Here is a 17,165-nt window from a genome sequence, read left to right on the forward strand (position 1 = left end):
GTATTATATGGTACTGATACTATACCAATGGTCCTTGTATTATATTGTACTTTCCATATCTTACATTGGACTGGTATTATGCGGCCCTTGTATTGTATAGTCCTTGTCTTATATTGTAGTGGAATTATATGGCCTTTGTATTATATTGTCCTTGTTTTGCATTGTTCTGGTATTATATTGCCTTTGTATTCTATGGTCCTTGCATTATTTTTATTGATATTATATGGACCTTGTATTTTATTGTACTGGTGTTATACTGGCTTTGTAGTATATGGTCTTTACCTTATATTGTACTGGTATTATACCGCCTTTGTATTGTGTGGTCCTTGCATTATTTGTATTGTATTGCTGTATGTGATCTTTGTATTATGTGGTCCTTGCTTTACATGTTCCCTGCCCACGCCGACCTGTGTAGAATTTCCTGTCATTCCTTTATCATGCACTAACATTGACCCTCCTTACATCACTGACATTTTTGGCTCTTGCCTTAACAAAGAAATTATTTTATTCATTGCCAACTCTAACAAGCAGCAGAGATGTGAGTGTTCAGCCAAGGGATGTGCGGAGCAGGCAGGGCGGCTGATCCCCCGTGTGTGCGTCCGGCGCTCATACACATATTTCACTCATCACCTCACTCGCCCGTTGTGTCGGTGCTGTTTCTATGTCCGTCCTGAACACTGGGATAATCTCCCCCATCTGAATGCATCTCAGGGGATCTCATAGGGGATTGGCTGCTAATGATGAAATAGGCAGAGCTGCCAGATTTATAGGTTGCAGCCAGAGATGTACTACTGCTTATGTGGTCTTCCTGGTGTGTCAATAGAATACCAGAAATCCAGTAAAGACTGACACTGCAGACCAGTATAAGAGCGAGTCCGGCCAGGAAATGCATCACAGTTTGTATGCCATGCAGGATTATAGAAAGCTGAGTGACAACCCCTTTGAGTATTATGGCTATTAGTGGTTGTCAACCTGCATTTAATACCATAAAACCACAGAGGCAGCTGAGGATGACTCCGGGTCATTCTTTAATTCTAGTTTTGTTCCAGAGGTTTCCTTTTTTTAATCCCATACTAAAATTCTGTCTGCCTGCAGCCACCACTAGGGGGAGCTCAATATATACAGATTTTTACAGCTCCTATTGAACTACAAAATAAGTGTATACAGGGAGCTCCCCCTGGTGGTGACTTAAAGCCACCAGAAGCGTAAGATTTAGAGCTGTATATTAGAAATATAAGCTGCTAACCTAATATTTGCTTCCATGACCATTCCCCAACCTAATTGCTCATTTACAAACATTTTTAAGCCAGATTTTTGCATAAAAATAATCTCAAGACCCCTTTTTGAAACTTTTTTAATCCTCATGCAACATTATTTTGTCGCACAGGCGTTTTTGCTCCATGCTCACCACTTGGGAGTGGTGGCGGCTGGGCTAGGGCCAGGACATCGGACTCGGCAAATCTACTAGCATTTTGGTCTGAAAACTGGGCTGAATGTTGGCATAAAACTACTCCAGTCAGGGACTGGCATAGTCTTTATTCCTGGTGCACAGACTGCCAGAGGTGCACCTAATTTAGGACGAGGTGTGCGCCATGTCTTAAATAAACCAACGTAAAAAGCTGTTCTTAGTAATTGACCCCCTATGTTACCTCTAGTATCATTGAGAGCCTGTAGCAGCTCGGTCAGCTATACATTTATATGGATGCAGGCGATACAATGTTGCACATTGTCAGTTGCCTTTCGCTAACATTGACACTTCTATGTGGAATTCCATAGAAATGCGCAAAAAGCTTAGTCCAATGAACTTAGTGCACTCTTTCCTGGATTGTGCACTGGGCTGATGAGGGGGTCGCTGGGTATGATGTATAGTTATTACACTCCTCAACGTTGAAACTTCATCACTAAGAAGGACAAACCATAAGGTTGTGCAAATTGGAGAAGTAGCGGTTGCTGCTAAGATCTGCAGATGATGACATTTTCCACCACCCGGCTCCAATCTGTGCAATATGGGAGGGGCATAAATGCCAGATTTCAAGCAAAGTTTTTATCTATATAAAACCTCATAAATTGGATCAAGTCGTGTGGGATGATCATGTGATGCCTCCTGTCCATCATCGACATGTCAGTTATTACAAACTGAGAAGGATAGAATCCTGAAACGGAGAGACCTTGGTTTATGACTGCGGCAGAGCGCTGTGCACCTAGGCCGAGATGTCAGCGCTGTTCAACGCTGTGTGTCCTGGTGGCTGGGAGAACGACCATGAACTGGAATGACAGCAGGAGGTGCACAGAGGCAAATCGTCTGATTAGAAGAATGGTGCCTAGTAATCCATTCTGTACTGCAAGTGAAAGTGGACTTCACATCCCAAGCCTAGGGTGGCAAACGGGATCTGTGCAAACCATCAGAAGGCGTCATTCAGTAATGAGCCAGACCATCCAGAGACAGCAATGGAGGCTGGCTGTTCAGCTATGAGTCTATGACAGCCAGAGATTGAGCTGAGACCACGTGGACAATGCCATGAAGAGGCCTTCACAAGGGAACATTGCACCAGTGTGAGTTGGATGATGCATGGTACCCGGGCTCCTTGCGTCTTCATTTCGGATACACTAGCAGCTCGGCATTACATTGATTTGGTCGTGGAACCAGTGGTGCGGCCATTTCTCCAAAGTGTCCCAGGAGCCAATGTTCAACAGGATAAAGCCAGGCCATATATTGTACCACTGTCAGCAGTCTGCGTGGCCTGTAGCGTCCCCGGAATGGTCACCCACATCATTGGTCAGCAGGAGATCTTGATGATTTATGTGCCCGTGTGCATTCAGCATGGAAGAAGATTCCTCAGACCACCATTAAGGCGTGGAATTGCGTGAATTTCTGTGTGTCGCACTCATACTCCGTATGATTAACGTGTTTTCCATAACTCCATGACTTTTCCTTCTTGGTGTTGCAGATTCAATGTTGAGATATGTGTATATCTATACATATATAATCTGTGGCAAACTAGCATAGAGGTGAGATAATGGGAGTATTAGTCCCCGTCAGACCCCTTGGCCATTCAGTTGTCCAATCAGAAGTGCGGGAAGCAGGGCCGTAGGGGCCTCTAACTGGCTGATAGTTGGTGTATATGAGGTGGTGTGCTGCAGATTTCCCCTATGGCAGTGTTGGTGAACCTATGGCACGGGTGCCAGAGGTGGCACTCAGAGCCCTCTCTGTGGGCACCCACACCATGGAAAAAGTCTATGGTGTACCAATATGCCTTAGACTTTTCCTACCATTCATCAGCACCGGACGCACCATGAACGGCACAGGCAGCGCATTGAATGTAGGCTAAATGATAAAGTACATGGAAGATATACTGTACTGGACTGTTGTATTCAGGGTAAATTGCTGTGTTGGCACTTTACGATAAATAAGTGGGTTTTGGGTTACTGTTTGGGCACTTGGCCTTAAAAAGGTTCACCATCACTGCCCTATAGGTATAAATGCACCCTGCGAGGGTTAATTATCTGGATGGCAGGCATACTCCTCCTGTTGACTTCCCCCCTGGTCTTCATGGCCTCACGTGCTGCTGACCGTAGCCATTAGTGCAGTTGCAGACACCGTGGTCTCTGGGTGCTGGGAATGATAGCTGTACCTTCTAACCACAAGTCCCAGCATGCCCGCCTTCCTGTAGGGCTTGTATTGTCTATAAATCGATGGCCGTGCCCTTTTGTGGACTTTCCATAGGATATTTTGCGGCATCGTCCGTCCTTGTGTATATACCTGCCTGATGCCGGACGCGCCTGCTGTTCTAGGTCACGGCGCAGGGCACCATCCTGTTACCGGTAACCTGGATACGGTTTATATTTCCCTTCTGATAAGTGTTGGCAGATTTGAGTGTAGAAAGGCGCTGAGCGCCCAGAACACCGCACACACATAATGCAATTTCCTGCTGCTTGTGCCCGGGTTGCCTCACCCTGTTGGCGAGTTGCCACCTTTGTGGGGGAACGGTTTGCTCCTTGGCCTGTATGCATGGATGGCCAATCTGAGGCTCTCCAGATGTTGCAAAACTACAACTCCCAGCATGCCCAGACTACCTACAGCTACTAACCTACAGCAGGGCATGGTGGGAATGGTAGTTTTACAACAGCTGGAGGGCCGCAGGTTGGCCATGCCTGCCCTAGAGTCTATGCTGGGGTCAGCAACCTCCGACACTCCAGCTGCTGTGAAACTACAACTCCCAGCATGCACACTTACTCAGCTGTTCTCAAAACTCCTACAGAAGTTAATGGAACATGCTGGGAGTTGTAGTCTAACAACAGCTGGGGTGCCAGAGGTTGCTGACCCCTGATCCATCTAGTAACATTGTATTCTTATAGCTACTACCAGGGATGGCATCAGCGGAAATGATCCTGAGAGCCCATCCCCCACTGCACAGACTATCAATCGTGTCAGTAGATCCATTCCTGGTCCTCCATGCTGATTGTTTCCTCTGGTGTCTGTCTGGAACAAATGGGCGGCCAATCATCTGTTGGGTCCTCTGGCACTGACCAGCCGCTCGCTCCGCGTTCCTTTAAAGGGGTTGTATAATCATAAGCTACCATTTTCAAAACTTCTGTTTGCAGTCAGTGAATGGTTTCATCCTCAGTGAAATCTCCTCCTGCTTGCAGTGTATCAGTCACTGTCTCCAGCTGATGTCTGCCATCTACACTGATACATTTTAATAAACCCATGGAAGCAGAATATAAACAATGAACATATCACAGCAAACGGTGTGGAATAGAAAAGAGCCCTTAAAGGTGTCCTTGCCCTTTAAGAACGTCGGCTCTGCCTCTGTGCCGGGTCACACTTCATTTGGGAGAGGGTTTTGCTCAATCTGCATCTAATTTCAGTTTGCTTTGCTGGGCTCGGATGATTTGTCTTTGCTTTTACAGACCTCCTAAGATGATCAGCCGCGTGTAACACAAGATCTCCCCTCTCCTTATAGAGGCCGGAGCGGCTGGAACATCCCGGATTAAACCGCTGGGTCTTATCCAGGATCTGGCTCTGGCCGCCCTCCAGCCACCAATTCTCCCTGTTATAGAAAAGTGACAGCTATTGTCCTGTGCGAAATGTCATACACTATACACCATGTGACGCATGTAACAGCATGCTGGGAGTTGTAGTGTCGCTGCAGTGTGCAGTGTAACAGCCGATGCATCTGCAGCAGAGCTTCTGACCCAGCTTTCCGGGAGTCCTTAGCTGCATTGTCTATTGAAGTCTGAGGTTGTCTGAAGCTCAGGCTTATACTCTGTAACTCCTCCATGCTTTACACTGCAGTTCTGTTGCATTAGAGAACAGCTATGATCAGTAGCTGCAGCATAACTGCATTGTATATAGAAGTGCGAGGTTGTCTCATCTCCACCTTCTGTCTCCTTAGAAGCTTAGGCTTGTTTTGGCCCTCCATGCTTTACACTGCAGCTCTTTTCCATTAGAGCACATCAGTGACTTCATCCTGACTGCATTGCCTTTTGGAGTCTGAGGTTGTCTGATTGCCACCTTCTGTCTCATCACAGTGAAGTTTCCCTTTTTTTTGCACCTTTAGGGGGTCTGTAAAACATGTTCAGAACATCTTGTTCCGTGCGTTGTGTCATCAGCCTTTTCTGGAGCGTCCGGCGGGCGGCCGGGAAATATGACAACGCACCATCAGAATTTCCACTGCACAGAAGAGAATTGGTCAATTATTTCATGGAAGGTTTATTTATAACATCTCTGATCTTCGATGGAACGTGGTGGACGCTGCAGCAATAGCAGGGTGGGCAGCAGGAGGCGCTCCCGGGGCCCCGCAGGCCGTCTCTGGAGAAAGTCCCTGTTTGACCCGGCAGGTGCCCACCTTCCTTTCATTTCTCTGGGTGAAGCTGATGTCGGAGATGGAGGGACTGGGTTTTGGCAGCCGCCACATTTCCTGGGGAATAATACAGTTTCCTGGATGACTTTTTCCTGAATGAACATCTGGCCGCTGTGTGCCCCCAATCTATAGGAAATGATGGCGCAGCCTGAACACACTACCCACTATCACTCATCGCCCTCCCAGTGCCCACTGGCACCCCTCTCCCTGCCCCTAGATTTGCCGTCTGAGCCGGGATGTTGGAATGTAGTGAGTAACCCTTAAACCAGGAGGATGAGATGACACTGGAGACACTGCAGGGTGCATGCTGAGGGTTGTAGTTCATGGTTAGGATAAATCCGTGATGGGCACCTCTATGATGGGTTACTGCGTTATTTAATGTCCGCTTTAGATGTGCTGCGTCTGCGTAGCAAAAAGTCAACTGTTTGTTCTCCCATGGGTAGTACCAGGATGCCAGCATAAATAGTGCCAGCCAGAGTGCCAACATAAATAATGCAAGCTAGGGTGCCAACACAAATAGTGCCAGCCAGAGTGCCAACATAAAGTGCCAGCCAGAGTGCCAACATAAATAATACAAGCTAGGGTGCCAACACAAATAGTGCCAGCCAGAGTGCCAACATAAAGTCCAGCCAGCCAGAGGGCCAACATAGTGCCAGCCAGAGTGCCAACATAAAGTGCCAGCCAGCCAGAGTGCCAACATAAATAATACAAGCTAGTGTGCCAACACAAATAGTGCCAGCCAGAGTGCCAACATAGTGCGAGCCAGCCAGAGTGCCAACATAAAGTGCCAGCCAGCCAGAGTGCCAACATAAATAATACAAGCTAGTGTGCCAACACAAATAGTGCCAGCCAGAGTGCCAACATAGTGCCAGCCAGAGTGCCAACATAAATAATACAAGCTAGTGTGCCAACACAAATAGTGCCAGCCAGAGTGCCAACATAAAGTCCAGCCAGCCAGAGGGCCAACATAGTGCCAGCCAGCCAGAGTGCCAACATAAATGCAAGCTAGTGTGCCAACACAAATAGTGTCAGCCAGAGTGCCAACATAAAGTGCCAGCCAGCCAGAGGGCCAACATAGTGCCAGCCAGCCAGAGTGCCAACATAAATAATACAAGCTAGTGTGCCAACATAAATAGTGCCAGCCAGAGTGCCAACATAAAGTGCCAGCCAGCCAGAATGCCAACATAAATAGTGCAAGCTAGTGTGCCAACACAAATAGTGCCAGCCACAGTGCCAACATAAATAATGCACGTTGGTGTGCCAACATGAATAGTCCCAACCAAAGTGCCCCTATGACTGGTGCCAACCAGAGTGTTGGCATAAGTGCCAGCCAGAGGGCAAACATAATAGTGCCAGTCAGGGGACCAACAAGAATAGTGCCAGCCAGAAGGCCAACATAAATAGTGCCAACATGAATAAATGTCAGACAGGGTGCCAGCATAGATAGTGCCAGCCGAGAAACCAATATAAATAGTGCCAGACAAAGTGCCAAAATAAAAAGTACCAGCCATGGCACCAAGATAAATATTGCCAGCCATCATGGGTGCCAGCATAAATAGTGACTGTTAGGGTGCTGCTGTAAATCATGCCAGCCAGAATGCCCCTATAAGTAGTGCCAACCAGAGTACCCCTATGAAAAGTGTCATCCACATTGCTGCACTAATATTGCCAGTGTCCACATGAATAGTGCCAGCCATACTGTTCTTATGAATAGTGCCCACATGGTGACAGCCAGAGTGCCCCTATGAGTAGTGCCAGCAAGAATACCATAGTAACCATAGTGCCCCCACAAGTACTGGGCGCCTTAGTGCCCCCATGATTGGTGCCAACCAGAGTGCTCTAGTTATCGTACAAAAGTCCATCAACACCACTTTGTGCCAGGAAGTGTTATGTGAGTAACTGCAGCGTCCCCTGGCAGCAGAGCGCGGGGTGGTCAGCGACTGACCCTCCCTATAGGAGTATATAGATGGCGTGCCAATCCTGGGGAAACTGCGACCAAAACTGCACCGTGTGAACCTGACCTGAGTAGATGAAGAGGTTTCCATCCCGGTGACCTATGATGCGTCCAGTACAGATGGCGATGAGATTCCCGCCATGGCCGTGTCCCATGGACCCTTATCTGACTGGAATTATTTCACCTTTACCGTAGGAAATGAGATAAATGGAGGGTTGTTACCGCCTCGCCGCGCGCTGATGACGGACATCATGCCGTGTTATAACCGCTCTGGAATGTTTGGCTTGGTTCATACAGGCAACGGAAACTTCCTCTAGAAATGTACCTGGGGTCAGAGCCCACAGAGCTTACAATCTAATCTGTTATTAGCAGTGGCCCCTTTGTGAAATCAGTTATCCCAGCAGGGCGGTCCTTCTGATGTACTGTAATAGTGTCATGCTCCGCCCCTCTGACCCTGTGCTGTAAGTAAGAAGGGGGTGTACAGGACCGGCTCTGCAAAGGAATATGGGAAATGTAGTTCAGGACTGAATCCAGGAGTAATGACATCTGTGAAAGCGGGAGAGAAGAGGGGTCACAAGGGTCTCCATATGACGCCCCCTGATCAGGTTATAGAAGAATGGCCCTGACCGCCCCCCTGAATCTATATATGGGCCCTGACTCCATCCTTTCTCTTATTTTAGTGTTTGATAATTGGCGGGGGCCCCTGCGGACTGCGGACGGCCATTGAACTGGCCTGTTTAGGAGCCAAAGTGGTTGTGGTGGAGAAGAGAGACACGTTCTCCCGGAACAATGTGCTCCACCTCTGGCCTTACACCATCCACGACCTCCGCTGCCTCGGAGCCAAGAAGTTCTACGGAAAGTTCTGCGCAGGAGCCATCGATCATATAAGTACGTACCATGAACACCCCCGTTAGGGTAACATATATCTTACATTGGTTACTTTCTTTTGGTGGTCCAATTCCCTGACATTTGCTAAATATCTGCTTGTTGTCAGTGAATGCAAATATTGTTGTTCAAATCCAGATGCTTAAAGTGGACCTCTCACCTCTCCTGACATTAGTAACTATGTGCAGCCCCATGTAATAACAATTATGGAGCATCTATATTGTGTTATTCCTCTATTATTCCTGGTAGAAGTCATGAATGAATTTCCATCCATCTGCTGGAAGGGTACAGATGGGTGTTACCAGTCAGGAGTGGGACACTTCTAGAAGGAATAACAGAGGACTGGTACAACATACAGTAACAAGAATATGTGCTCCAGAATTGGTATTACATGGGGGATGCATGTAGTTACTTATCAGGTGACAGGCCCTCTTTAAATCTGTACAGACCCACCAAGCTGAGGGTTCGCCCCCTTGTATCCAGTGTAGACAATCCTGTGGGGTGTACAGCCTGGGACCCAGAGTGATACATTTCTTCACATTGATACATTGTAACCAACTACTGCAGTGATTAGTTCAGAGAAGATACAAATGTGGCAAACACTTCTGCCGCCCCTTCCTCTATGTCCCCGGGGAGCTGGTCCTGTGTGGGTTCTCATGGGCTCGCTCGTGTCTTGCAGGTATCTGGCAGCTGCAGCTCATGTTGTTTAAGATTGCGCTTCTGCACGGCATTGAGATCCACGTGAACGTCGAATTCGGCAAAGTCCTGGAACCGGCAGAGGATCAAGAGAATCTGAGTAATTTCTTCTTTTATTCTGTACTCCAGAGAAATAGTGAATATAATGTAAGAAGGTGGCGCACCTAGGATATAACATAGCAGGATCTGGGCACAGGGACTGGCAGAGGTGCCCATATAATCCTGAAGTGGAGGACGTCAGCATGCAGGGGCCACTTAACCAGAGTCTGTGACATTTTGGCACGGGTAGGTTGCCGATGATCTTGGAGGCAGCATCGGGGGAAACGCGTCTCATGATGCCCGCTGGTGTGTGCCTGGATTAGCTTTGTGATTGTGGCATGTCTCCCTGGCAGAGGAGCCGATATTACATTTCATAACTGTGACAAAGTGATGACAAAAAGATTTTAGAAGCCTGAAAGTGAAACCCAGCGGGCAGAGTGGGGCATTAAATCACGGCTGGTTAGCAGCAGATACGTGACGTTGGCACACTGCATGAGATAAAGCCGTAGTGCGTCATCAGTGCCCTCCGCAGTAGTGCCACATCCAACCAGCTATAGTGCCTAGCCACAGGGCTCATATATTACGATCTACGGTACCCACTGAATACCAGTTATAGTCGCTACGTCTATGGTGGCCACTTTATAGAAAACCTTAATGCCCATATAATGCCAGTTATAGTTTTTTACATCCATGGTGCCCACTTTATAGACATCTGTAGTACCCACATAATGCCACTTCCTACCATAGTGCATAGTACCAGCCATGGTGCCCACTGTTATATTGCCCAACAGTTGAGACAAGAACCTTAATATTTTATATTCTTCTTTTTTCCCCCCAGAAATAGGCTGGAGGGCGGAATATCTTCCTCAGGACCATCCGTTATCGGACTATGAGTTTGATGTCATTATCGGGGCTGACGGGCGCAGGAACACCCTCGAAGGTGAGATGCCACCACAATGGAGGGGGATGAGATTTGGGATATTTAGCAGTACGTGTCCCTTCAGTAGTGAGTGCTGTTCCTGTGTGGATGAACTCTACACATAACCTGCATATAGGTGGGCGCGCTCGTGCCGCCGGCGTACAGATGGGTATTTTTAGGAAGTGGACGTGTCACATTGTTTCTAATGATAAAAATAGACATTGTTTCCATTGTTACAAATTTCACTTTTTCTATAATTAGCCCCAAACTATGACAATCTGCAGCGGAGACGCCAGAAATCCCAATTACACCGCACCTACAGGATCCTGTACGGAGTCCGCCCCCTCCCTAATGCTAATAGACCCCGGTGTAAGCTGTGGGCGACGTGTTTGGGATGACGGACTGGTTCATGGCTGGTAACGCCGACCCAGAATGGCGAGATAAATCCCTGGGTGTAGAATAGATGAATGTCAGGACGGGGAGGATCACAGGGGACGCTGCGCCACATCCCGTCTAATCTTATAAAAGGTCCAAATGGTTCAGCTCCGTCATAGGGACCCTAGAAAACAGGATTTCTTTCAGCTTTTACTCTCTTTTTTAATTTTTCACCTTTTTCAAGATCTCTACTTGCTGTGACTAAACAGGATCATTCTTGTTTACATACAGATGGAATACTTCTTACAGCTGAGGGTTTGTTACAATTGTATCCAGCTTAGACAATGCTCTGTGAACTAAACACACCCTTGCTGCAGCACAGATCTCTCTCTCTGTCCTGATAGTTTGTTACAGTGTATCAGTTTGGTGTCCAAGCTGTTTATCTCACAGAGGATTAAGTTAGATATATTGTAACAAACCCTCAGCTGTAAGAAAATATTCAGTCATGACAGGTGGTTGGCTTCTGGATGTAAAGAAGAATGTCTCCATTCACTGAAAGAAAACATTGAGGAGTCGAAACGAGTTGCAGATCTTTTTATTACCTACCACAGAACCCCTTAAATTAATTGTATGTCTTCTACAGAGTTTTCCAGCAGCACAGAGTATTTCAGTGTAGAACTGTATTTGACAGGGGCAGTGTTTGGCAGTCACAAACTAACAGTTACATAGTGGAAGGAACAGGGTCCCCAGCAGCACAGAGGATTTAAGTATAGCGCGGTGGGGCTAGTTTAAGTTCATAGACTGAGAGTGGAAGTAACAGGGACCCCAGCAGCACAGAGTATGTCAGGAGAGGAGTGTGCAGATCTTATAAGAGACAGTGATCAGACCACTCATGTAATGATGCTACTGAGGCAGTGTCCTGGTGTATGAGTTAAGACTTCATGCAGCGCAGAGTGTTTCAGGAAAGAGGTATGCAGATGTGACCCCATTCACAAAGCGGTCTTACATCCAGCTTCTGTTCTGCAGGATTCAAGAGGAAGGAATTTCGAGGTAAACTGGCCATCGCCATCACTGCCAACTTCATCAACAGGAACACGACGGCGGAGGCCAAAGTGGAGGAGATCAGCGGAGTCGCCTTCATCTTCAATCAGAAATTCTTTCAAGACTTGAAGGAAGAAACAGGTTTGTCCTCATTCTACAGCAGAGCATGAAAGGGGCGACCCAGAGATATTCCGGAGTCGTGGCCTTTCCCTCACAAAAGCTGCACAGAGAAAGTTCTGCGGTAGAACGATCTATAATTAGATTCTGTTCAGCTGGAAGGTCGCAACTTATTACATGGCATCGGTTGGCATAAGAACAGTGTAATAGATCTGGGCAGAAGAAGGAAGACGTCTGGACTGCACTAATAGTCCTGAGCTCACACCTCTCAGATGTCCCTGCTGGTTCAGGGTCTACTTTTTATTAAAACATGCATCCTTCATTTTATAATTTCTACTTTTTAATTACCGTACATTACTTATCCGGTAGTACTGATCCTGAGTTCCATCCTGTATTATATTCCAGAGCTGCACTCACTATTCTGCTGGTGCAGTCACTGTGTACATACATTACTTATTCTGTACTGATCCTGAGTTACATCCTGTATTATACTCCAGAGCTGCACTCACTATTCTGCTGGTGCAGTCACTGTGTACATACATTACTTATCCTGTACTGATCCTGAGTTCCATCCTGTATTATATTCCAGAGCTGCACTCACTATTCTGCTGGTGCAGTCACTGTGTACATACATTACTTATCTTGTACTGATCCTGAGTTACATCCTGTATTATACTCCAGAGCTGCACTCACTATTCTGCTGGTGCAGTCACCGTGTACATACATTACTGATCCTGTACTGATCCTGGGTTACATCCTGTATTATACTCCAGAGCTGCACTCACTATTCTGCTGGTGCAGTCACTGTGTACATACATTACTGATCCTGTACTGATCCTGAGTTACATCCAGTATTGTACTCCAGAGCTGCACTCACTATTCTGCTGGTGCAGTCACTGTGTACATACATTATTTATCCTGCACTGATCCTGGGTTACATCCTGTATTATACTCCAGAGCTGCACTCACTATTCTGCTGGTGGAGTCACTGTGTGCATCCATTACTTATCCTGTACTGATCCTGAGTTACATTCTGTATTATACTCCAGAGCTGCACTCACTATTCTGCTGGTGGAGTCACTGTGTGCATCCATTACTTATCCTCTACTGATCCTGAGTTACATTCTGTATTATACTCCAGAGCTGCACTCACTATTCTGCTGGTGCAGTCACTGTGTACATACATTACTTATCCTGTACTGATCCTGAGTTACATCCTGTATTATACTCCAGAGCTGCACTCCCTATTCTGCTGGTGCAGTCACTGTGTACATACATTACTTATCCTGTACTGATCCTGAGTTACATCCTGTATTATACTCCAGAGCTGCACTCACTATTCTGCTGGTGCAGTCACTGTGTACATACATTACTTATCCTGTACTGATCCTGAGTTATATCCTGTATTATACTCCAGAGCTGCACTCATTATTCTGCTGGTGGAGTCACTGTGTACATACATTACTTATCCTGCACTGATCCTGGGTTACATCCTGTATTATACTCCAGAGCTGCACTCACTATTCTGCTGGTGGAGTCACTGTGTGCATCCATTACTTATCCTGTACTGATCCTGAGTTACATTCTGTATTATACTCCAGAGCTGCACTCACTATTCTGCTGGTACAGTCACTGTGTACATACATTACTTATCCTGTACTGATCCTGAGTTACATCCTGTATTATACTCCTGAGCTGCACTCACTATTCTGCTGGTGCAGTCACTGTGTACATACATTACTTATCCTGTACTGATCCTGAGTTACATCCAGTATTATACTCCAGAGCTGCGCTCATTATTCTGCTGGTGCAGTCACTGTGTACATACATTACTGATCCTGAGTTACATCCTGTATTATACTCCAGAGCTGCACTCACTATTCTGCTGGAGCAGTCACTGTGTACATACATTACTTATCCTGTACTGATCCTGAGTTACATCCTGTATTATACTCCAGAGCTGCACTCACTATTCTGCTGGAGCAGTCACTGTGTACATACATTACTTATCCTGTACTGATCCTGAGTTACATCCTGTATTATACTCCAGAGCTGCACTCACTATTCTGCTGGTGCAGTCACTGTGTACATACATTACTTATCCTGTACTGATCCTGAGTTACATCCTGTATTATACTCCAGAGCTGCACTCACTATTCTACTGGTGCAGTCACTGTGTACATCCATTACTTATCCTGTACTGATCCTGAGTTACATCCTGTATTATACTCCAGAGCTGCACTCACTATTCTGCTGGTGCAGTCACTGTGTACATACATTACTTATCCTGTACTGATCCTGAGTTACATCCTGTATTATACTCCAGAGCTGCACTCACTATTCTGCTGGTGCAGTCACTGTGTACATACATTACTGGTCCTGTACTGATCCTGAGTTACATCCAGTATTGTACTCCAGAGCTGCACTGCATTCTTCGGTGCTGAAACCCTCCAGCATTCTCTGCTTGTTCAGTGTCTTCACAGCGCCCTCTCTGGTGATCTTCCTCTTCCATGTGTCTTCCTTACTGTACACTCATCTGATGTAAACAACCTACCTGTCCCTTTGTATTATAGGCGCTCAGCCGTTAGATGCTCCCAAGCTTCCTGGCCGTTTCCGATCACTTCTCTGGGCTCTTCAGTTGCGCCACCTCTTTCTAATCTTCTTGTCTTCCGGTTTCAGGGATCGATCTTGAGAACATTGTGTACTACAAGGACAGTACGCACTACTTTGTAATGACGGCAAAGAAGCAAAGTCTCCTCGATAAAGGCGTCATCCTGAATGTAGGTGGCCGTGGACCCGACCGTTCCCTCTGACCTGAAGCAAGCGCTATGCAGGCGACTAACCTGAGGTGCAATGTTCTGTCTCTCCAGGATTATGCCGATGCAGAGATGCTGCTGTGTGCGGAGAACGTAGATCAGGAGAGCCTGCAGTCCTATGCAAGAGAAGCTGCCGACTTTGCCACCAATTACCAGTTGCCGTCTTTGGACTTTGCCATCAATCATTATGGGCAGCCAGATGTGGCCATGTTTGACTTTACCTCTATGTACGCCTCTGAAAATGCGGCGCTGGTCAGGGAACGCCACGGGCATCACCTGCTGGTGGCGCTCGTCGGGGACAGCCTGCTTGAGGTTGGTAGGAAGATCTCGCTCTCAGATTTCTGTACATTTTCCTGTTTAGAGTTGGCGTCACCATGTGCCTCATTCTGTCTCCTTTGCAGCCCTTCTGGCCGATGGGGACGGGCTGCGCCCGTGGGTTTCTGGCGGCGTTTGATACAGCCTGGATGGTGAGGAGTTGGTCCCAGGGGACTCCACCCCTCGAGATCCTGGCTGAACGGTAAGATATTGAATAGACTGAGCAGCAGAGGCCTCTTTTTTGTATCAAGGTTTTACTTGGTGATTTGGCCAGTAGGTGGCGCCGGTCGGACGCAGTGTCTGAGAACTCACCCTGACTACAACGTAACCTCAGTGTTTCCACATATGGACATCACTCAGATGATCAGATACAATGTATCACAGGTTGCTACATTTTGAGATTCTTAGTCAAATCATAGCAGTATCCGCCGCAGTAAGTCACCTGACAGCTAAAATGAGTGATGTCACTGAGCCATGAGGCACAGGCTACCTGACGGCTCAATGACCTCATTAGCCAAAGGTCTCTTTTACTGCATTTTGGGCTATAACTAGATAATATATTCTTCAGTACAGAAACGAGACTCATTGCGCTACTTTACTCATCAGTCAGGGAAGTGGGGTGAAGTTTGAGGGTCTATTAACCCTAACAGCAGGAGATGATGTAAGATCAGCCAAACCGCTTCCGACCTCCCGGTCATCAATGTTCTGCCATCGTCTCTGAACTTCTATCTGACTGGCGGCTTCCTGTAAATTCACTATAACGGATCGCTGCCTTCTCTCTCCGCCATATATACAGAGGGTGTATTCTTGCATCATAACGGTGCCTGCTCCTGCAGAGCTTGCAATCTAATATACTTATATAGGATAGTGCCACCATGTGAGGAAGGCATGCAAAATGAATGCCGATGGTAATGACCTGTATTGGAACCCAGAGGTGCCCCGCAGGACTACATTCTACAATAATCAATGCCCCCAAATTTTAACAGGGTTCTCCAATTTTGCAAATCCCCTTTGACAGAAGAGCCTGCCAACATTAGGGCTCATGTGGCCAGGCCCGTGCTGCGGACTGCGAATTGCAGTCCGTAATGCACGGGCACCGACCGTGGGGACCACCGCATGCGGATCGCGGACCCTTGAATAAGTTCGCAGTCCGGGAGGTGCGGTGCGGAACGGAGGCATGGATCGGAAGCACTACTTAGTGCTTCTGTGGGCTTCTGATTTGTGCCTCCGTTCCATTCCGCTCCGCATTTCCCGGATTACCGACCTATTCAAATGTAAGGCCGCAATACGGCCACGGCCGGGCAACGACCGTGTGCATGAGCCCTTAAGCTGATCCCCAGCGACCTTTGATTTCCCTGCGGCGCCACCACGGAACGGATGATGCATTACACTTTTCTTATTGAAATCACATGGGCTGTCATGTGAGGTAAAGACCTGGTGGGACGTCTGGAGCAAGAGACCCCCCTGATCTATGCCATTGGAATTCCCTAATAGATTTTTTGAAATTGGGTTGTCTAATGCTACTTTCTCCGGCATTGTGATCCGGCTGCCAGTTCCAGCAGAGAATGTTGGGAATTGGCCGGACGCAAACCGCCAATTCTCGGCATATTTGCCAGATTGCGGTCAGATCTCCGCCGGACCCCACTATAGTTAATTGGGCCGGCAGGCATTCCAGTTGCATCTGGCAGTGCCGGATCCGGAGAATTCTGGAAGGCTGTTCTCTGCCGGAATCCATGCAGCAGATTTGAAAGTAGTCTAAGCCAGGTGTTGATGGTGTGTTCCCATTCACTGACAGCAAGCAGAGCGCTTTGGTCACATGAAGTATGAAAGTGATCGTAGCAGTGATGCTTGTATGTTAGAATATGATGCCACACAGGCTGTTTGTGACGACGCAGTCTGCTGGGGTCCCACTCTAGGGGGACACGTTTTGGAGCCCCCTGTGAATGGACGTCAGGTAACAATAGGGCCCCTGTAATGTTTTCAGCATTGCCCATGTTAAACTATAGAAGTACTGAAGGCGCCTTAGGCTGATGTAATGGATGACATCATGGCATACGGTCTTCATCTCCTCTCCTTGTCCTTGTTTCGTTCCTGACTCACTTGTCTGTGGTCGGGAACTTTAAAATTAGATGTCAAGAATCAAA

At 47.2% G+C, this 17,165-nt stretch overlaps 1 protein-coding gene across 12 annotated transcripts in view; it reads left to right on the top strand.

The window, feature by feature from the left end:
- The window catches only part of MICAL2 (microtubule associated monooxygenase, calponin and LIM domain containing 2), a 209,631-nt gene that overhangs the window by 50,907 nt on the left and 141,559 nt on the right, over positions 1–17,165 (top strand). For all 12 annotated transcript variants that reach the window (XM_040410402.1, XM_040410404.1, XM_040410406.1 and 9 more), the window contains exons 3-9: positions 8,499–8,706; positions 9,383–9,499; positions 10,277–10,378; positions 11,759–11,914; positions 14,570–14,670; positions 14,761–15,018; positions 15,108–15,223. In XM_040410402.1, the coding sequence (XP_040266336.1) occupies positions 8,499–8,706; positions 9,383–9,499; positions 10,277–10,378; positions 11,759–11,914; positions 14,570–14,670; positions 14,761–15,018; positions 15,108–15,223 (1,058 nt within the window). The remainder of the gene's footprint in view (positions 1–8,498; positions 8,707–9,382; positions 9,500–10,276; positions 10,379–11,758; positions 11,915–14,569; positions 14,671–14,760; positions 15,019–15,107; positions 15,224–17,165) is intronic.

This window comes from Bufo bufo, chromosome 10 (assembly GCF_905171765.1).
Source record: "Bufo bufo chromosome 10, aBufBuf1.1, whole genome shotgun sequence".
NCBI classification, from domain to species: domain Eukaryota; kingdom Metazoa; phylum Chordata; class Amphibia; order Anura; family Bufonidae; genus Bufo; species Bufo bufo.